The sequence below is a fragment of the Carassius auratus genome, chromosome 7, assembly GCF_003368295.1.
Source record: "Carassius auratus strain Wakin chromosome 7, ASM336829v1, whole genome shotgun sequence".
Taxonomy (NCBI): Eukaryota; Metazoa; Chordata; class Actinopteri; order Cypriniformes; family Cyprinidae; genus Carassius; species Carassius auratus.
The window spans coordinates 28,923,492-28,945,883 of NC_039249.1; the positions used below are offsets into that span (position 1 = coordinate 28,923,492).

The window sequence follows — 22,392 nt, forward strand, 5'->3', positions numbered from 1 at the left end:
AACCCTGACATCACAATATTAAGCAGCAAAAATGTTTTCAACAATGATAATACTAAGAACTGTTATTAATAATTGAGCACCAAATCAGAATATTAGAAGGATGTCTTAAGGATAATGCCACCCTGAAGACTGAAAATGATGAAAATTCAGCTTAGCTTCAAATGAATACATTGCATTTTAAAATAAATATTTAAATTGAAAACAAATACATATATTTAAATAGAAAACAATGAAAAATAATATTTCACAATGTTTTTACTCTATTTTTCTTCAAATAAATGCAGCCATTGTGGGCATAAGAGACTTCTTTCAAAAACATTAAGAAATCTTAATTATTCCAAACATTTGATTTGATTTGATGTTCTTTTAACCACATACGATCAAAATTGTAATCAGTTGAACTTTACCATTTATAAATGCCATAAATGAGGACCTAAGAGGCACAGAGTTATAGGAATGACCTTCACAGATATGTTGCATTCGTTCATAAGGCTCACACTGTGTTTTCTGTGTTAATCATGTGCTGAAACTTTTGTTGCACTCCAGAGACTCTTTAGGATTTATACTGTATATGAAATGACTTGAAGGCATGTTATGGGATAGATATAAATCTCACGTTTGATACATATACGAGCCCACTGTCACCCGCTGCACACATCAGAGTTTTGTTGATCTCAGCAAGAATTTTCCTGAGAACGGCAAAAATGTATCATGACCGACTCGCCTTGTTCTTACATTGATGGAATGATATCAGGCATGGAGCATGCTTGTTTATTAATAATCACACGTAAACATTGATTTTAAAGACGAATGTTTTGTCATGTTATACTTGAATTCATGCTAGCAAACTAAACTTAGTATTACAGTGTGATATTGTGTCATTTTCTCTGCATGGCATGTTTAATAGTTCCAACTTTGATCTGAACCAAAGCATATATCAATAGTCAAGAAAGAAATCCCAGGACTTAATGAATGAGACCTGAGACATCATTTCATTTATTTTGAGCATGCTGAATCCTATATGATCATGCATCAGGACAACAACACTGCATATACTGGATATCTCATGGTAGGAGCACTGTGCAGCATCCTTAAGGATTTTTGGGTGGGTCTTTAATTTAGACTGAACTCTTTAGTTAAAGTAGCATACCTACCAAGTCAACCCTGTTGATTACTGCTGTTACCACCCATACCAATGATCTCAATCGCTTGTCAAGCGTCTCATCCCATCTGCCAGAAGAGCAACTTTCTACTCAGAAAGGCATATATTCCATCACTTCCTCTCCTGCTGAGCATCAAGGTCTTTCTTTGAAATAACTTCTGTTGTTTCATACTGTAAGTCAGCACTGATAATAGTCACCAAGTAGTTTGAGGTACTCCACCAGTCAAAAGAATGGTGCAGAATGAAGATTTGGCTGGATTGAGCTCTTCCGTGGGCCTCGAGATCACCTGAGCAGCTCCCCACAGGAAATTCAATCTTGCTAGATAAGCGTACGTGTGTTTAAGCGAAGGCCACACTCATTATCTGTATTGCAACAATAAGTGTATAAGTGTGTTAAGTCCTTCAGGAGAAAACATGCCATGTAAGAATACAGATAGTTTCTAACTGATTATTAGACCTTGAGATACATTTTGAATTGCTGTTTTGCTAATCGTTATTGTACTGAATTTCAATAAATAAAAGGAAATTTCTCATTTTTATCTCAGAATTTAGACTTTTTTTTCTCTCAACTGTGTGGTTCCACTTAGCATTTCTGCAGATGCAAGTTATAAAGTCTGAATCATTTGATATAGACTCGCGATTCTGTTACAAAGTCAGAAGAGCTAGATATTAACTCGCGATTTTGACTTTTTTTCCTAAGATCACAACTTTAAATCACAATTCTGACTTTAAAACAATTCTAAGAAATTATGATAATATTTTAAACAAAACGTCAGAATTGTGACTGATTTTTATCCTCTACAATTCCCAATTATTAATTCTGAGTAAAATATAGATAAATATTGTCACATTTACTTTTTTATATATTTTTTATATATCAATACATTTTGCTTTCACTGCAGGGATCAAATGTCCACACAACGCCAGTAAAACCGAAAATCAGCTGTGTTGTGAGAATCAGCAATGTTTACTCATGAGAGACTTAATAAAGCAAGTACAGCAAATCAAGTCTTTATGAAAATCTAAAGACGCAGTAAGATTTATGTCATGGTTTGAGGTTTGGGGGGTTAGAAAATATCCATCGCTCTGCACAAAAAAACTGAATACAGACACAACTAAAAGCTGATCCTGATCTGCACCACATGACTCATCCATGCCTCCTTTGCTTCATGAATTCATGTCAGCATGCTCCGTTCGACCCTGATTGACGTGGTGACACTCACGCTGTATCTTCTAGGTAGCGCTTGCCTTCAGAACGGCAGCAGGCGTGGAGTTAAGGCACGGCTCAAGAAGCTGTTCCTATGCTCTTCTACCAAAGCACCCTCCACCACTACCCAAAGCAAGTCTTCTCTCAACACAAACCTCCAACACCTTTCCTCAGAGAGCTCTTTTGCTATTAGTGTATTGTCCACATGCATGTGAAAAAGAAGTGTGCTTAATTGTATTGAATGCACTTGTACTTTAATTTTTTAAAACAGTACTGCCAGGTTATATAATTTTAACAATATAATAAAAGGCCACTTAAGTGAGCTTAAAAATACTGTTCACCCATTTACTCACCTCCACTTGTTCCAAACCTGTATGAGTCTTAAGAATATATTTTGAAAAATGTTGATCACAGTTGATGGTACTATGAAGGTCAATGGTTACCGTCAACTGTTTGGCAATTTGAGTAAAATAAAATGATGTCAGAATTTTCATTTTTGGTTGAACTATCCCTTTAAGAACACTTATAAATAGGGCAATTTGTAATAATGTCAAAATTAAAAGTTTACTTTAAAAGTGCTATCCAATATTGCATTTAAAGATGATACATTTTTAATGTACTACATGGCCATTTCATCCTTACAAATGTGTAATTGCAGATATATTTAAATGTATGACATACAGTACGTGTTTCTGTAAAAGTTAAGTTTAGGTTATTATAAATGCTTGTCAATACATATAGCGGTACATGTTAAACATATTTCAAAGACAACAGAAGTAATTATGAAATTCCATATAAAGATGCACTTAAGTCTTATTAAGTGGGTCAAAAAGCACTCTTAAGTTCAACACTTAAGTATTTTCTTTGCATTCAACATTATATTTAATTCGCACTTTAAAATATTTTATTTCCATAATAAGTACTCCTTTTAAAAGTATGCTAAAGTGTAATTCATTTTTCACGAGTGTAGTGTGAATGCTTTCATTTCTTTTTCTTTAACTATTTCATCTTTGACCTCTGTATTTATTTTCCTCTCACTCTTTTCATGTTCTTATGTAAGCCAGAGACATCTGTACTAAAGTCTTCCAGCTGCTGAGTATTATGATTTGTCGTCTGAGTAACTCCTGCTCTATTCTTGTCAAGGTTATGTTCTTTAAAAACCAACTTGGAAGAGAAAAAAATTCTAGGAACATCACTGCAGCAAATCCTAAATACCTAGCAAATGATTAACTGTCATCGTTATTGCTGATTGTTAAAATGCTCTATTTTGTGCTTTTATTGAACAGCTTTCAATGCCAAAGAATGCTTCTGTTTAAATTCTTATGATTTGTGTTATGAAACAGGGCTGTTTGCATGAAGTGGTAATGATACCACAATTACTCTAATTGCATGTGATCATTATACCCCCAGAAGGACGAGACGAGAAAATGATGTTCATGTGTGTCAGTTCTGTTTGCCAATCTTTTGATGAGCCATCTTCCGAGGATCAGAGGGTCATATGTCAGCCATTAGTCTTCCACGCTTCAGGTGTCACAGTAATCACTGTGCCTCCCAATAGCACCCGTCACCACCCATTGATTAATGTTCAGAGACTCACTCTACATTTCATTGCTTTATTGGCTTCTGCTCCTCACTCATTATTAAGTTTATTTAGCCTTTGGGGGTGAAAATAATGTATAAATCTCAGACACAAATACTATTGGATGCTAGAGGATCTAAGTTAATGTACAAAAACACAGTTACATATACAGAAATAGTTTTATCAGGGTTCAAATACAAGCTGAAAGCTTATTTAGATTTAAGGCTAATGAGAATGATACACCAAGTCCTGTTAAGATCCTATGGACAGATGGAAAGACTTGATTTGCTCTAAAACCTCATCAGTCAGACAGAATTGTACATATTTGCTATATTCACTGTGTGGTGCTGCTTTCATACAGCAGTTCACTAAAGTTAATATTGAGTAACTTGCATTTCAGACACAATAAATTGCAAGTTACTGTGTGTTTTTGCTTTCCCAAGTTGTTGTGCATCTCTGAGCATTAGTGATGCTTTGCTCGTGAATGAATTGGTGCTTTTGAACAAATCAGTTGAGTGAATGATTCAATGACTCACTCATAAAGGCAGTCACTTGTTTTGTTCATGAAGGAATCAGTGCTTTTGAACTTATCTGTTGAGCAAATGTTTCAATGTCTCATTCATTTAGGAATTCACTTGTTTGGTTCATGGTTCATGAATTAATCGTTTTTTTTTTTTTTTTTAAATAATTTGAGCAAATGATCAGTGTCTTTGAGTAAATCAGTTCAGTGAATGATTCAAAGATTTCTCATACAGGCATTAACTTATTTTGTTAATAAATAAAACAGTGTTTTTGACCAAATCGGTTGAGTGAATTATTCAGTGACTCACTCATACAGACAAATTGGTTGAGTGAATGATCGGTGACTGATTCGGTGACACTTATAAAGACAAACTGCATCTGAATATGCACACTTCCCTTATTGAATAGACAAAAACAGTATGTAAAAAAAAAGAGTAGAATTCATAAAACAGTAGCCAAAAAGTACCCAGATCATCTGTTTCCGCTGAGATTTTGATGATGTGAGGCCATTGGTCCATGGGAGAGGACGAATATGACAAAAGTTGCACATCCAGATTACATTTACACTACACACATTCATACTATCTTCTACATACATTTTAACACTCGCAAAGTACTTATTTAAAAGAAGTATGTACTCTGAGAATATGGCATATCTGAGAGCAGCCAGTCACTTAGTAAAAACAGTGTTTGAACAAATCGTTTAAGTGAATGATTCAATGACTTCCTTAAAAATATTCACTTGTTTTTGCTCATGAGTGAATCGGTGCAAATTGGATGAAGTGATTGCTTCAATGATTTGTGGTCATCTAGTGGTGTATTGATGTAACCGTGTATAATTTCTGTCAAAATTTAGTTTTAAGTACCTATGAACCTTTTATATATCTCATATATTTGATTTTCCCTGTTGAATACAAAGATCTCAATGTTTATATGTTTTGTCATTATTTGGTCCACTACTTATTTATCAATAATAGAAATGTATAGTATTTTAGTGTGAGCAGCTGGATGGTAACCCTAATGTTGTGTGTTTCTCTACAGATAGTGTCGAGGATGAGCTGGAGCTGTCTGCTGTGCGCCATCGACCAGAAGCTTTGGAGTTGCTGGAGGCTCAAACACGTTTCTCACGAAAAGAGCTTCAAATCCTCTATCGGGGCTTTAAGAATGTGAGTCAATGCTTCTGACTTCAAAAACAGAGTTAGAATTTTTTTCTTTCTTTCTTTCATTTTGAATTAAATTGTATTCAGTATAAAGTTATTGATTTTTTTTTATTCCTTTTGAGCATTGGTTTGATGTGGAACATGCCAAACTCTGCAGAAAAACTATCACGCTTGCTACAATAATCAGGTCAGGAAAGGTCTCTAGAGTGTCCCTGAGGCAGAAATGTCCTTTCTCACCTCTGGTGCACAATGTAATGAGACAACACCAAATTAACTTGACCCAAATTGTCAGGTGATAAGCGTGAGAGAGGCACAATGGTCCTTTATTATCACACTCTCAAGGGGAGATATCAGAAGGTGCAGTCCTTCCTTCAGATCACACAAACACACACAAACTGTTAACAACTGATGACTGCACCGAGGTTTACTGGCACCCTCAATACTGTCTTGTTAATTTTCCCATGAGGTGTCCCAGATACTGTAAATGTTACATCTGGTTTCTTTTTTCTTCTACTTTTTTTCACTTTTAATATCATCTGCCATTTCATTTTTGACTATCAAGTTCTAAAATCCTTCAAAAGAGATTTAATTAGTAAATCATTGTCAAGGGTCCTGTCCCAAATGCCACCCTAAACCCTCATGTTCCTCCTGTGACTGCACACTTTGATGTAGTTTTAGGGCTGAGCAAAAGGGCACATCGAGGGCACGTGTGCTTTGTTCTTAAACCTAAGTTATTGAACTGGTCACCCTACGGTCTGGTGAATTTCACAGACTTGGATACGCAACACACTATTGCGAGTGTGCAACACCTCATCAGGGGTGTTTGTGGGACAGGCCTGGCTCACCACAGCTTGTTATTCTTGTTATTCTTGTTTAGCTGTCATACTAATTACAGCCACTTGTCTCCATGATAACACTGTATGTTATAGTCAGATACTTGCCATTAGAAAGGATTTTCTTCTCCATTGACATTTTTTTCTGTATTTCAAAGGACACCAGTGTTAGTCAGAGAGGAGAGTTTGTTCATTTATTTGTTGGAAAATAGACAGGACATTTAAAATGTTTCAAAGATTTCTGTTTCGAATAAAAGGATGTTTCGCTTTCAGTCGGTCACTCTCGACGCCACGTCGGTGACCAACGAATATGGGATATCGCTTCGATAGACCAATCCACTTCGAGTGTGAACTAAACGAGCCAATGCACATTGGCATGCAATTATTGCATCCAGCTGTCGCTGATCACTGCGTGAGTATAAGAAGGCAGCAGGTGCAATGCATTCCAGCTTTTCGCTTCAGAGCCGAGTGTTAGGATCGCTCTGCTCAACTGTGTCTGCTACAAGTTCAGCATGCTCTCGGAAGCTTTGTGTGTTGGCGAGACGGCGCTTCAGCGGCGGTCGTTCCTGTGTCGAGTGGATTGCACATTTCAGTCTGCACTACCCCTGTCGTGTTGCAAGCGGCCAATTCCCCTGTGCACCTCAGCACTAAAAGAGCATTTCATAAAGAGCAAATTTCTCTAAAAGAGCTTCACGGGTGCATCTTTGTAAAGATGACAGATCGTTCCTTATAAGAATGCCGTTTCACCCGTGCGTTTCTGAGTGCAGTTGAATACAGGGAACTCTTGGCACGGACGTACTGGCTCACAGCTGGCCGTGGCACCTACGCAAGTATGCGTTTCCTCCAGTGAGCCTTCTCGCACAGATACTGTGCAAAGTCCGGGAGGACGAGGAGCAAGTCTTGCTAGTAGCGCCGTATTGGCCCACACGGATTAGTGCTCCTTGCAACAGCCCCTCCTTGGCCAATTCCTCTGATGAAAGGATCTACTGACTCAGAGATGGGGCACAGTTTGGCACCCGCATCCAGACCTTTGGAAACACCATCACTTCGGCAAGAGCACCGTCTACGAGACACGCTTACGCCTTGAAGTGGAACCTGTTCATCGAGTGGTGTTCTTCTCACCGAGAAGACCCCCGAAGATGCCCAATTGCGGTCGTGCTGTCCTTTCTGCAGCAAGGGCTGGAGCGAAGGCTGTCTCCCTCCACCCTCAAAGTCCAGGTTGCTGCTATTGCTGTGTACCATGACCCCATGAATGGGAAGTCTTTGGGTAAGCATGTCCTCATCGTCAGGTTCCTTAGAGGGGCCAGGAGGTTAAATCCATCCCGGCCCCCCTCTTTAACCTCTTGGGACCTGTCTCTAGTGCTTAAATCACTACAACAGGGCCCATTCGAGCCTTTGCATTTAGTTGAGCTAAAGTTTCTTTCATTGAAAACTCTGCTCCTGCTTGCACTGGCCTCCATCAAGAGGGTAGGGGACCTGAATGCATTTTCAGTCGACGATTCATGCCTAGAGTTCGGGCCAGCTGACTCCCAGGTAATCCTGAGGGTTGAACCTGTGGTGAACCTGCTAGCGCTGCCCCTGGAGGAGGCAGACCCAGCCCTGGCTTTGCTTTGTCCCGTCCGAGCATTAAGGTGCTACGTAGACTGGACACAGAGCTTCAGGACCTCAGACCAGCTCTTTGTCTGTTACGGAGGGGGAGTGCCATCTCTAAACAGAGGATGGCCCACTGGATTGTGGCTGCCATAACCCTGGCTTATCAGGCTCACTCAACTAGAAGTGTTGCATCCTACTGGGTGCTGGCTCGTGGCGCCTCGCTGACAGATATTTGTAGAGCTGCAGGCTGGGTGACCCCTAATAGTTTGCTAGGTTCTATAGCCTTCGTGTAGAGCCGGTATCCTCCTGTGTTCTCACCTCAAACGGGTAGTGGCACTGAGAGGCCCCGGTTAGTGTCGGCTTGCTTAAACTGCTCCATAGTGTCCGTACTGTAGACCCTGTTGAGATCCTCCATCACCCTAAGTAGCTGGACGCGGAGGAACGTCCGGCGCCAGGCCTTCATGATGTATCCGTGAGAACCATGGAAGAGTGGGTTCCATATTGAGACCTAAGACCTAACTCGTATGTGTATAGTCCAAGGTATAGCCTTAGAGCCTGTGTTTCCCCGGCAGAATTTCTCTGTATACTGATGCTATATGTGTATTTGCCTCCGAGACCTCCTTCCAGAAGGATGGGGCTTCCGCAGCGTCCCTCCTTCAGGGAACGTCTCGGTAACGTACGTAACCCTCGTTCCCTGATGGAGGTAATGGAGACGTTATGTCGCATGACATATGGGGTCTCACTTAGGAGGCAAATCATCACTGAGTTTAAGAGAAATAGCCAATGAAAATTGGCTAGTGGATTTAACATACCTGAGCCACTCCCCGTGCCAACGGGTATAAATAGGGCGACAGGTCCATCCACTCATTAGGTTTTACGCTGAGGAAACGAGAACGTGTCCCGGCAACAGCGACCGGTTCAAGGTTGTGGCATGGGGACATAATGTTTCCGTTCCCTCCACCAGGGAACGAGGGTTACGTATGTAACCGAGAAGTTCCCTATCTGTTGGTCACTACGAGTTATGTCGAATGACATATGGGGTCCTATGGAAAACGCGACAACCTGAACACCGTCACAACTCTGTGGCGCTGCAATTGTCGGCAAGACGTGGCATGCCACAAAAGCTACGCTTAAGGTCGTAACCTTCCCAAAGCCCCAGCGCAAATTCACTGACATTGGTACCGAAGGGGCCAGAGGGTGAGTACATCGCTGCTGGAGAAGGCCACGCTGCTGTTCCGCCCACACAAAGTTAATGGAAGGGATTTCAACCTTCAGAGAAAGATTGCTTCAAATCTTCCCTGTTTGTTCTTTCAGCTTATCAAGACAATGGGGAAGCGAGCCTTAGGAAAAGGTCACTACAGAGACCACATCCTACCCGTAGGGAGGTGACATGTGGAGATACTGATATGGACTGACCCAGGAGGCAGTACTACATATGGAAGGGGTCTCTGAGGCAGGTCCTAACTTAGAGTAGATGGTGGCAGATCACTTAGGTCTGCAGCGTCCCATCCAGAAGCCACACATGGAGGTTCCAAAGATCTGGACGCGGGTGCCAAATGGTGCCAAGCCCCTGAGAGAAGAGGTCCCTCACGCATACTTGTGTAATGCCTGAGGACAGCTGTGTGCCAGTGCATCCGTGCCCAGGGGGGCCTGGGACAGGGAATAGTACAGATGGCAGTGGGAGGACTCGTGGGAAGCGAACAGGTCTACCTGGGCTTCCCTGAATCGACTCCAGATCAGCTGGACTATCTGGGGATGGAGTCACCATTCCCCGGGAAAGGTGAGCTGTCATGAGAGCGCATCGGCTGTACGATTGAGCTCCCCCGGGATGTGGGTAGTGCGCAGCGACTTGAGCTACGTCTGACTCCAGAGGAGGAGATGGCGGGCGAGTTGAGACTCGCGTAAGTTGAGACTCGTGAGAATCGCTTAACCGAGTCGGACCGCCCAAATGAGCCAGCGTGAAGGGTTGGGCAGCGCAAGCCACGTTCCCAAACTCCGTACAAGTGGCCCCAAAGGGACAGTTGGCATACCCGCAGTGGTGCAGCAATGGGGAGTTGTGTTGGATGGCCCAGAAGGCATTGCGTTCCGAGTCATCACAGCCACACTCCTTGTGTTCCTGGAGGAACTGGCCAGAGACGCGTGGAGAGGCGCTGTGTCTCCGAACCGCGACCTCTTGACCGCTGGTGAAAGGGGGCGTCATGGGTGAGAATGAGGATGCAGTGCATCGTTTATCATCAACCACGAGCCTTGCAATTCGGAGGAAAGGGAAATTTCTCTTTTATGAAAAAACAGAACAGAAAAAAAAAAACTGAGGATTCTCCACCCGGCCCTCCTCCGGGGAAAGTAGTGGCTCTGTCTCTCTCCCACATCTCCGAGTTGCCTGTGTCAGGGCCGCTTAGTCGTCTTCCTAGAGGACTTTGCAGCCAGAAGTGACACGGGGTGCGCCGCTCTCCTGCATGGGGCTCAACGCGCCGGCCTTGAAGAACTCTCAGCACGGTGCGGAGCTGGTGTGGAGGACGCAAGGGGGCGCCCACGCTGACGAGAAGGCTGAGGAATCGACATCTGATCCCCGGCGGCAAACTGAATGACCTGTTGGGACTGCCATAAGACAGCCCAGCAAAATCACCCAGAAGCTGCACAGGGCAAACACTGCGGAAGGGGTAAGAGGTCCGTGGGGTGTGGCCCGGCGGAGAAGCTCTCACTGTCACCTTCAAATCTCCCAGAGCACTAGCCGGCGGTCCTCTGCTCGTGGTAGGGAAACCGGAATGGAAAAGGGAGACGCGATCACAGCGTTGCCATGGTCACACACGCAGTGCGTGCATGAACCATCCACGAACAGGCCTTCAGCGTGCTGAATGCCCAGACACGGAAGACAACGATCGTGGCCGTTGTCAGAGAACAGGAAACGACCGCATCCAGAAGGACGCGGACGAAACGACATCTTTAAAAAGGCACGAATCGTCTGTGATTTGCTCTTTTAGGAAATCTGCTCTCTTAGTTGAAGCGCCCAGGGGAATCGCTGAAAGGGACACCACTGTTTGCACCGCACCGCCAACCAGAACAGCTTCCGACACAGCAGATGAATGGCTTTGTGAAGTATAACAGCTTTCATACAACCACTCGGCTCCGAAGAAAAAATCTAATGAGTGGAAGCACCTGTCGCCCTATTTATACCCGTTGGCACGGGGAGTGGCTCAGGTATGTTTTAAATCCACTAGCTAATTTTCATTGACATTTTCTCTTAAACTCAGAGATTATTGGCCTCCTAAGTGAGACCCCATATGTCGTTCGACATAACCTCTCCGTGACTGACAGATAGGGAACGAGGGTTACCATACGTAACCGAGACGTTCTTTTCAACTTTCTGTTCTTCAGAGAATCCTGAAAAATGTTTCACCGTTTCAACAAAAAATTTAAACAACACAACTGTTTTCATTGATAATAAGAAATATTTCATCTTATTAGCAAATCATCATATTAAAATGATTTCTGAAGGATCTAAGTAATTACTGCTGAAAATTCTGCTTCGCCATCACAGGAATGAAATATATTTTATAGTATTAAACTAGAAATTAGTTATTTTGAATAGTAATAATATTTTACAATATTACAGTTTTTATTGTATTTTTGATCAAATAAATGCAGAACTGCTGCCTCAAAGTACAAAGAAATAAATAAGTGTTCAGTTCACTCTGATCAGAACAAATAGTGCTGAGAGAAGTTTGTTTGGGAGAAAGTGGAAGTCATGCACAATAATCTGTTCATAGTGGATTTTACAGATGAGAAGATTTCATTTTATGAGATATGGTGGTCATATTTTTCTTCTTACTAGGTTAATTACACTCCACAAATGACCATGGCCTAAATTAAACTTGATTATCTGCAAATTAGCTGAAAAAGAAAAATGAACTGAATTTGCTACTAACAGAGTATTTCAGAATTTTCTCTTTGTGTTATTTTGGTTGTATTATCCCATGACTCCCATGAACTAGTGGTAAGCTAAAAACAAAACATGCCAGATATTCTGTCCTTGATCCTCTGTGTGCCGTCAGTGAATGATCATGCTTCAGTAAGCTGATTTTTTTTTTTAATTACAGTCTGTGTATCTTAACGCTGTTAATGAACCCTGCAATGCTCCTGGAGTTTTGATAATGTTGAGAAGACTTTGGCAGTGATGGTTTCTGATGAGAGCAAGGTGTCTCTTAAAAGGTAATTACATGGGGTCTCTCTCACGCTGCCTGCACAAGAGACCGTGGATGACAGCTACACAAAACAATCCCCTTTAATTAACCAGAGCTCACTGTAACACCACTGAACTTTCTCAGACACAGCCTTTCTATGTCAAAGATGTGAAGAACTGGTTAAGACAAAACAACTTACCGTAGGGCTTCTTTCATGTAGCAGAGCACAAGGTAATTGGTGGTGCAGAGGACACATTTCAGACAGTTTGTTGTTATTTATAAAAATTCAGGATGCAGAATAGCAGATGATTTGCCATTTAAACATGCATATCATGACAGTGTACAGTGAGTATTTGGAAATGTTATCTTGAAGGAATAGTTCACCCAAAAAAATGAAAAATTGCTGGTAACTGTACTTACCATCAAGTCATCCAAGATGTAGATGAGTTTGTTTCTTGATCAAAAATGTAGCATTGCTTCACTTGCTCACCGGTGGGTCCTCTGCATTGAATGGGTGCCGTCAGAATGAGAGTCTAAACATCTGCTAAAAACATCACAATAATGCACAAGCAATCAACGCCACTCCATCCATCTGTATACTGTATACTGAATATATAATGTTATACTGTATACCGAACACATATGCCCTGACTAAATTTTCGGCCAACAGATTCAATTTCTATTCTGAGAGTATGACAGACAGTCCTCTCAGTCCTCCTCTCAATACACAGCAAAGGGAATACTGTAATCAGGTTTCATATCTGGCTCTGAACGCCAGAGGCTGCTTTGTGATTATTTGATTTTCATGTCGTTTTATTGCTCAGAGTTTTGCCATGTACTGGTACATGTGGCCACTTTATAAAAGTCGATTATTTTGCCCTGCAGACGGACGCTTCATTACGTCAGGTCCAAACATGCAATGTGTTTTCCAAAACATTCTTAACAGATTAGTTCAAAGATCAGTCTTTTATTATTTCCACAGTCATGAAAAACTTGAAAATATCAGGCCATTTTCAAAATGTGGCTTTCCAGGCCTGGAAAAAGACAGGGAAATGAATCCCATCTTAGAAGTGACAGAGAAAAGTGAATTGTCATAGTGAAAATACATTTCATGCATGGTAATGCACAGCTTTGTCAAATAAAAAAATAAAATAAATAAATGAAAAATTCTTAATGAGTGCAAATGTATTTTAAAATCCATCTATGCAGCAGCACACAGACACACACACATGCAAAAAGTAGATGATTTTGATTATTTAGTCACTTCTGGTCACAAAAAAATAATAATTAAAAATATAATAAAATAAATAACTGAAATCTAATTTCTTGGGTATGTAAACTAAAGATGTCTAAGCAATTTTCTGCACCTATACCTTGCTTGAAATAGTAACACTCTAAAAGCATGTTTCATAATTGCTGCAATTACCAAACCATTTATGATAAAGCAACAGCAATCATCTCGAAAAAGCATCCCGCTCTACAGTTTAATCTAATCCAATTCCTGGGGTCCAAATGACACTGTTCCAGCTAGTATAATTTTGGATTGTTCAGTTGTTGAGATCCTTCATATGACATACAGAGTCATATTGTATGTGTTTATCATTGCTCGAGTGTAATATGGACAGATTTCTCTTATTATACGATCTATGGAAGCATTTTTTTTAAAAGATATCATGCACAAGTTACAGGTATAAAGACAGTTAGTGATGCTAAGGCATAAACATCAGAATGGACTTTATTTTGTGCTGTGGGATGTTTGGTCTTCATCATATAATAGCACAGATTATGTCAACAAAAATGACACCTCTATTGCTCAGTTTAAATTGCAACCGGAAGGATGAATACCTTGCCACTTTGCTGCTACTCTACTGATCTGTTTCTTCATATAAAGCTGAATGTTAACAAGCTGTCAGAATATAGTGTTGTGCTTTGCATAAACTAGTTAAAGAACATTACAGTTCTCAGCTCTTTTGGTACAAATGTGAATTAAAACAATACATCTAACAGTTTGAATCAGAAAGTATAGTGGCATCTTCTGCGAGACCGCGACATTAATTCATTTTATTGCTTTTGTTTCTGTCGTCAACGGAGATGCTTTGTTAAAAATGTGATTTCACTTTATTTTAGCTGGTTTATCATTTTGAGGGGAGCACATGAGTAATACTGGAACTGCCTAATGAAGGTTTGCTAAATAACGGGTCTTATAAAGTTCAGTCTGTAATCACTTTATCTGTCAGACTATCACTGCTTTAGTGATATTTAAATAAAAGCAATAATGGCCATCTTTTGTATCTGCTAAAATTTCAGAAATTAAAAATAAAATACACTATTTTATGATTTATCTTCACCAGACGTCTTGCAGCTCCCTTATCAAGAATACTAAAGGAACTGCATTGCTGGTGTTGTGAGACAGCAGTCGTCCTCTCATAATTCCTTCTCAGGCTTGAAAAGATCATTTCTGAAGAGCCACTCATAAATGTGTTTACTTCACCAAAACGTCTGCGATCCCTTCATCAGACAAGCATGAAAATATTGGTCATCTTGAGAAGGTCGATCTGATTTTCAAAGCTTCATTTTTAGTGCAAGTCATTACGTAAAATCGAATGCATATTCAAGCATTTAGCGTGCACATTCCTCACAAGTTATTAGTGATACAACATGCAGACTTCAATGCGTGAGAAATCATATATGAGGTCTAACATTACCTAGTGATGAGTGATACTAGAGTAAAGAATTGTGATCCTACAACACTGGATTTTTTTTTTTAAGTCCAACAAGCACTTGCAATCTCTCTGAGCTCGTTTATTTGAAATGAAGGAGAGTCATGTGAGATTATGTTCAATGCTGCAAATGCACTTCTAGCGCAATGTGTTTGCCTGCCGCTACACATTTTTATTTATGATGCCTATTAGAATGAGAATGGACAATGTGTTTATTGCTCAGCAATGCTGCCATTTCCTATTTGGATGTTCATGCTCATAATGGTCCTCTTGGTGAAATCACTCCTCAATAACATCTCAGTACCGTTGTAATGGAAATGTCTGTATCTGTGTTTTTCAGGAATGCCCCAGTGGTGTGGTCAACGAAGACACATTTAAGGAAATTTACGCTCAGTTTTTCCCACAGGGAGGTGAGTGGATTTAAAGTCATATATTCCCTTTTACAGTTATACTGTATAGCATTTTTAATACAACCTGATCTGACCCTTTATAATATTTTGTTGGTGTAAGCTGTTGTAAATTTGAATAAGCCAGTTAATTTTAAATGTTACCATTTTAGTTTACCTGACAAAACATACTTTTATTATTATTATAGTTATTTAACAAAACATACTGTATTATTGCAAATTATATATATAATATATATATATTGCAAATAATATTATATATTATCTTTTTTTTTTTTTTTTTTTGCACAACTGGCTTATTGGGAAAACTTGTGCTTGTGATGAATAGAAAGTGTTTTCTGCATAATCATGACATAACAAGTTACATTTACAGTATCTCTTAAAAAATTGTAAGATAATAAGTCATGATGAGATAAAGATGTCAAAATTGTTATAATTTCCACTATCTCATAATTTTGAGTATTATCTTACACTTAATGCTTTAGTATCTCATAATTGTATATTTTATGATTCAACAAAACATTTTGCTTTTGTGGTGGAAATGGGCTTCCATAATTGAAAACTGTGAAAAACTAAAAAGCCATAATAATGACACAAAAGTCCAAATTAAAATACTGATACAATTATGAAAAAAATATATACACTTTTTATGTTATCATTTCTACTTAGTATCTCATATTTTTGATGTTCATATTTAAAACTTTGAAGAACCGAAAAGTAATAATTAGTCCAAAAATCCAAATTAGGAGTCATCATTTGTCATCATTTTGACTTTCTCATAATATTGACTTTTTATCTCATAATTATTAATTAGGCCAAATTTTATCTCATATTTATGACTCTTTCTTAACTTAGCATGATTTTGTTTCTTTAACCCAGAAACTATATAACACCAAATAGAAATGGAACATTAGTTTATAGAACTAAAAAACAGGGGAAAGTGTTCCTCATCATTTCGCCAGACCAACACACACACACCACTGATCTGAATGAAGGTCTCCCAGTAGAAAAGGCTGTTGTAGTGATTCTCTTCTCTTTTGAGTCACATGATTTGTGCCACTGAAAAGTCAAAGGAGTAGTTTTATAATTATGGGTTTGAGCTTCTCTACATCATTTGTCGGGGTTTGTGACAAATCTGTCTCACGTGGCCCTGCTCATTTCCAGCCCATTCACATACACACACTGCTTGCATTATTTATAGTATAATGGATCATAGCTTGTGCAAGCTTATGCATCCCCTTTGATGTTGAACAGATTAAGCTATGGGATGAGGTAATGGCATTGCTGTGATTGAAGCTGAGCAGTTTCCTGTTTTATTTTTCAGATGCATCAACGTATGCACATTTTCTGTTCAATGCATTCGACACAGATCACAATGGTTCTGTCAGTTTTGAGGTAAGTAATAATACTAACGGAGCATTCTGAAGACGATCTCTCACATACATGCATTACATAGTAGTGAACCTAATATTACTGTGTTGACACTGAATTGCAGTTTGATATTTAGATGTGGACACTATAAGGTATAATGCATGCAGTTTTAACTGAAAGACTAATGAAGTAACATATAAAATAGATTGAAATAAAATTTTGAAATAATTTGTAAAAGATAAAGTAAAGGGCCCTTTAAAATAAACTAGTCAAAAATAACATAGGAATTATGACATACTAAGTTATAAATATGTGATAATCAAGTTTTAAAAGTATGAGATAAAAATTGAAATTGAGATGCAAATTCATAATTATGACAAAAACTGACTTTTAATTGCGACATTTCGATTATCTCATAATTTCATCTTTTTATCTCATAATCGAGATAGAAAGTCATTGTGACGAAAAAAGTCAAAATTCTGGGATAGTGTGTTAAATTATGTGATGCAGTCAAATTTGAGATACTAATTGAAAATGATGACAAAATGTAAACATTTAAATGTCATAATTGTGAATTTTTTATTTTTTATTGCCATAATTATGACTTAAATAAAATCCTTAACCGTCATTGAATAAATGCCTTGACTGACAGAATATTGTGCATTATGTGCTTTACAGAGACATTAGGAAACATTTTAACTACCACTGAACCTTCAATTTGCACAGAGCAAGAATTTCATTCTTTGGCAATAAACAAGCATCGCTGTTCCCCAGCGATACAGTAATTAAACTAAACGAGAATACCCTCGTCTTGTTAAAGTTTGGCTTGTCCTGTAGCCATTTAGCTCCCGCTAAGGCATATTTTGTCATATGTGGTAATTAAAAACCTTGAGTGCTCATGTGAAAAGTTCAGTTTGAAAGAATTCCTCTCATTATTTAGAAAATGGTTATTAAAGACATTTATTTCCATTCATGTATGCACTTTGCATGTATACTGGATTAGTGAGATCCATAAAACAACCATTAAAATAAATTGAGGTATCATATCATCGTGTGAAATGAAGCATTTTTGTGTAGCAGAATAATAGTCATTTATGTTCTAGCTGTAAATTACAGATTTATGTTGTTATGTAAAATATTCTGTTTACTCTGACTGATTTCTCAATGTCTTTATTTGCATTGCAGGATTTTGTGATGGGTCTTTCCATTCTCTTAAGGGGCACCGTTCAGGAGAAGCTTAACTGGGCATTTAACCTGTATGATATTAATAAAGATGGATATATAACAAAAGAGGTAATACTTGAAGAATATGAGTAACACTTTATAATAATGAGCACTGCATTGAATGAATTTAATTGTATAGGTGACATGAACTAACAACGGATGATGAACTTTTAATATTCTTGTTTAATGTTCATTCCCATATTAGCTAATCCAGTTTTAACTTTTCAGGTTAATAATGGACAAAGGTATAGTAATAATTTAACAGTTGAAAAATATAAAAAAGTCGAAATTGACAAAAAGTCAAAATGATGTGTTACTAAGTCAACAAAATCAAAGTGATTAATAAGATAAAATTGCATATTCGTGTCTTAATTAAAACTTTAAAATTTCTACATACAGTAAACTAATAGATTTGTAACTTTCCAAGTTAAAAATAGACAATAGTAATAGATTTATATTATATTAATAAATGTGTGGGGGGGGCTCATCATCAGTTCATGATACTAAATGCATTACCGAATGTTAACATATTTAACCTTATTGAAAAGTCACTTACATGACAAGTGATCATATAAAATACTAACATGCCTGTCTATTGTTTGGGTTTTACAGGAAATGTTAGACATCATAAAGTCCATCTATGACATGATGGGGAAATGCACATATCCCATCCTTAAAGAGGAAACTCCACGGCAGCATGTGGAGATATTTTTCCAGGTGAGACTGGCATCTAATTTATTTTGTAATGATTGTTCTTCATGTAGAAAATATTTGCTAGATAGGACACTGGTAAAGCAAGTACCCTTCGAGAATGTTCCCATCTATGTCATGTTATTTATCAGCAGGACCCTAGATTTAGTTTCTACTGATGCTGTTATAGAGGTTGTCTTGATGTAATTCTAAGCAATTTCTAAAGCTACAGCAAATAGAGCGATCTTGAATGAACACACTGACCTTTTGACCCTGTTTGTGCCTTGACATACTGTTATAAATATGAAATTAAGTCAAAATCATTGTACATTTTAGTGAAAGGAGTTGATAATGAGATACAAAGGCCTAATTATGAGATAAAAGTTGAAATTACGAGATACTAATTATGACTAATTATTATTCGCTTTGTCATAGTTTTAACTTTTAATGTCATGATTTCAACTTATTATCTCATTGTGACTGAGCATCTCATAATTTTGACTTTTACATCATATTTATGACTTTTAATGTCATAATTTACCAACGCATAATTTTTCCTTTTATATGGCGAAAGTGGGCTTCCATAAAAAAGTGAATAAAACTGTTGATAAACTTAATTCACTTGTAAAACAAATTAATTTCCAGAATGTTCCCATTAATCTCATGTTATATATCACCAGGATCCTACCGTTTTAGTTTTTTTTTTTCTGATATTATTATAGAGATTGTCTAGATGTACTTCACACTGACCTTTAGAGCCTTTTTGCGTCTTGACAAAAAATGTCACATTATTTATGTCCAATACTAAGTCACAAATATGATAAAGTTATTAAACAGTAAAAAAAAAAATATTGTAAATAATTAGTTTACTAATTATAAGATAAAAGTTTTTACTTATGAGATACTAAGTCATTATGACATAAAATTGTGATTTTTGTCATCATTTTGACTTTTTATCCCATTATTATGAGTTAGAATCTCATAATTCTCATAAACATATTTTATCTCATATTTATTAATTTCATAATTATCATTTACCATAGCATGTTTTTCCCCCTTTATGTGGTGGAAATGTGCTTCCATTAAAAAGGGTGATTAAAAATATTTTAAAAAGCAATGCTTCCCAGACACAGCACTTTGGTTCATTGGTAAAGCAGTGATCCTACAGATCTGGTTTCTGCTGATTTTATCGGGGGGATTCAATGTCTAAATTTAACTCTAAGCAAGAATGAATAGAGCAGACTCAAATGAACACACTGACCTTTTGACCCCTTTTGTGTCCTGACAGAAAATGGACAAAAACAGGGATGGAGTGGTCACAATAGATGAATTTATAGACTGCTGTCAAAACGTAAGTCTATTTTTGTTCTGAATGTGGTGTTCTGCATGAATGTCTTTCTTGAAAACATTTACGAAATGATTTTATGTGAAAAGCCCCTTACATAATGTTCATTGAGCCTGCGGCAGAAAGTCGTCCTGAAGACAGTCCATTAGTCTCCACAGGTGAGCTGTTATTAAAGTGTTCACCTGTGTCTGTTTGTTCCCTACAGGACGAGAACATCATGAGATCAATGCAGCTTTTTGAGAACGTCATTTAACATCTGAATGGACTCTGTTGGCGGACCAGCTCACATAACCACCTTTATACTCCACAAACCCGACATCCTCGTTGATACACATCTGATTACTAGCAGTGCTTTACCCATAAACCAAAATGAACTGAATATTAAAGAAAAATTATTTTTACATTTTTTTGTCATATACTTGTAAACAAATATCTATATATATCTTTATTTTAAGTAGATACATAGTCTGTTAATCATCTTTTTCTCCATTTTTTTTTAAATAACTAGAAGCCATTGTACTGTACATCTTAAAGTAACATTTCAGACATTGGCCCATAAACACAAACAGAATGAATTTCTGTGCATAAATCCATTCTTAGATTGCAATGGTTTACAAGGAATATTTGGTGTACAATTTACTTAACTTAGTGAAAGGAATAGTTCACCCAAAAATGATCATTTGCTGAAAATGTACTCGAACTCAGGCCATCTGAGATGTAGAGCTTGTTTCTTTATTGAATCAGATTTGGAGAAATTAAGCATTGCATCACTTGCTCACCAGTGGATCCTCTGCAGTGAATGGGTGCCGCCAGAATGAGAGTTCAAACAGCTGATGAAAACATCACAATAATCTACAAGTAATCCACACCATTTCAGTCCATCAGTTAATGTGTTGTTAAATAAAAAGCTGTGTGTCTGTAAAAAAGCGAATGCACCATTAAGGCATTTTAACTTTAAACTGTTGCTTATGGTCAAAATACGAGTCCATAATCCATAATAATGCTTCCTCCAATTTAAAGGTCTATCCCCTGTTGTCTGTATATCTTTAGATCTGATTTGGACTGTTTTCAATAGTAAAAGGTGCTTGATCTGTGCAGATTTCTAATAATGGTATGGATGGAGGATATTAATTTTGACCAGAAGTAACAGTTTGAAGTTAAAAACATCTTAATAATAATGGTGATATAAACATGCAGCTTTTTGCTTCACAAGACATTTATTGATGGACTGGAGTGGTGTGCATTACTTGTGAATTACCGTGACTCTCATTCTGACGGCACCCATTCACTGCAGAGGATCCATTGCTGATCAAGTGATGTAATGCTACATGTTTCCAACTCTATATTATTCATCCAAAATGTATTTCTATCAGTTAGTAATATGTCACAAACAGTGTGGCAATTAAATCTAACCACATGACACAAATTCGTGGGATATTAACTGTTTCCGTTTTTAAGCACAATTAGTAATAATTCATACTTCTTTCATTCAAGTACAAACCTGTGACTCTGCAGCCTTTAAATTTCTACAGAACCATTCCAGATTGTTCTTAGCTACAACAGCGGGTCCAGCCAAAACAGATGGAATGTCAAATAAAGATTAAGATGTACGTTTTCTAAATAATATTTAAAATAGTTTTTTTTTTTTATCATTTGCCAACTAGATCAAGATGCTATATTATAGATTTGGAAGCTACAGGTTGCAAATCAAAGCACACATGTTGTATTTGTCTTAGTAAAACACTGTTACAAGTAATGCTGCTTATATGTATCTTAATTATAATGTCCTAGTGAGAAATGTCACATTATGTTTACATGTTTCAACACTATATCACTGTTCTCAAAGCATCTAACCGTGTGGGTTTATTTATTGTGCTAACTAAGCACATCAGGCTGTCTGTAGCCATACAGTATTGTTTTCATTTGGAGGTTTTGACCATCAATATTTGTGTGTCTGTTAATTTCAAAGAAATGTCTTTCAAAGCATCACTTAAAGAGATAGTTCACCGCAAAAAAATGTAATTCTGTCATCATTTTCTTACCTTTCACCTGTTCCAAATCTGTATCAATTTCTTTTTTCTGTGTAACACGAAAGAAGATATTTTGAAGAATGTTGGTAACCAAAAGTTTGACGGTAGCCTTTGACTTCCATTGTTTGTTTGATTTCCATTACTATGGAAGTCCACTGTTTGGTTACCTCATTCTTCAAAATATCTTCTTTTGTGCTTAACAGGAGCAAGAAACTTGTACGGGTTTGGAACAAGTGAAAGCTAAGTAAATGATGACAGCATTTTTATTTTTGGGTGAACCGTCCCTTTAAACCTGTTTTATAGCGACTAGAGTTGATTTCAGGATGTTCCAACTTATTACCCCACAACATATTTATTGCCTACGTTAA

General features: G+C 37.8%; 1 protein-coding gene across 6 annotated transcripts in view; it reads left to right on the plus strand.

Moving 5' to 3' along the window:
- The window catches only part of kcnip4a (potassium voltage-gated channel interacting protein 4a), a 167,284-nt gene extending 146,572 nt beyond the window's left edge, over nt 1-20,712 (plus strand). For 5 of the 6 annotated variants that reach the window (XM_026268337.1, XM_026268333.1, XM_026268335.1 and 2 more), the window contains 7 exons: nt 5,512-5,636; nt 15,298-15,367; nt 16,689-16,759; nt 17,921-18,028; nt 18,572-18,676; nt 19,938-20,000; nt 20,200-20,712. In XM_026268337.1, the coding sequence (XP_026124122.1) occupies nt 5,512-5,636; nt 15,298-15,367; nt 16,689-16,759; nt 17,921-18,028; nt 18,572-18,676; nt 19,938-20,000; nt 20,200-20,247 (590 nt within the window). In that variant the 3' untranslated portion in view covers nt 20,248-20,712. Of the gene's footprint in view, nt 1-2,399; nt 2,502-5,511; nt 5,637-15,297; nt 15,368-16,688; nt 16,760-17,920; nt 18,029-18,571; nt 18,677-19,937; nt 20,001-20,199 lie in introns of all 6 variants that reach the window. The other variant, XM_026268338.1, reaches the window with a different exon arrangement.
- The last annotated feature ends 1,680 nt before the right edge of the window (nt 20,713-22,392 follow it).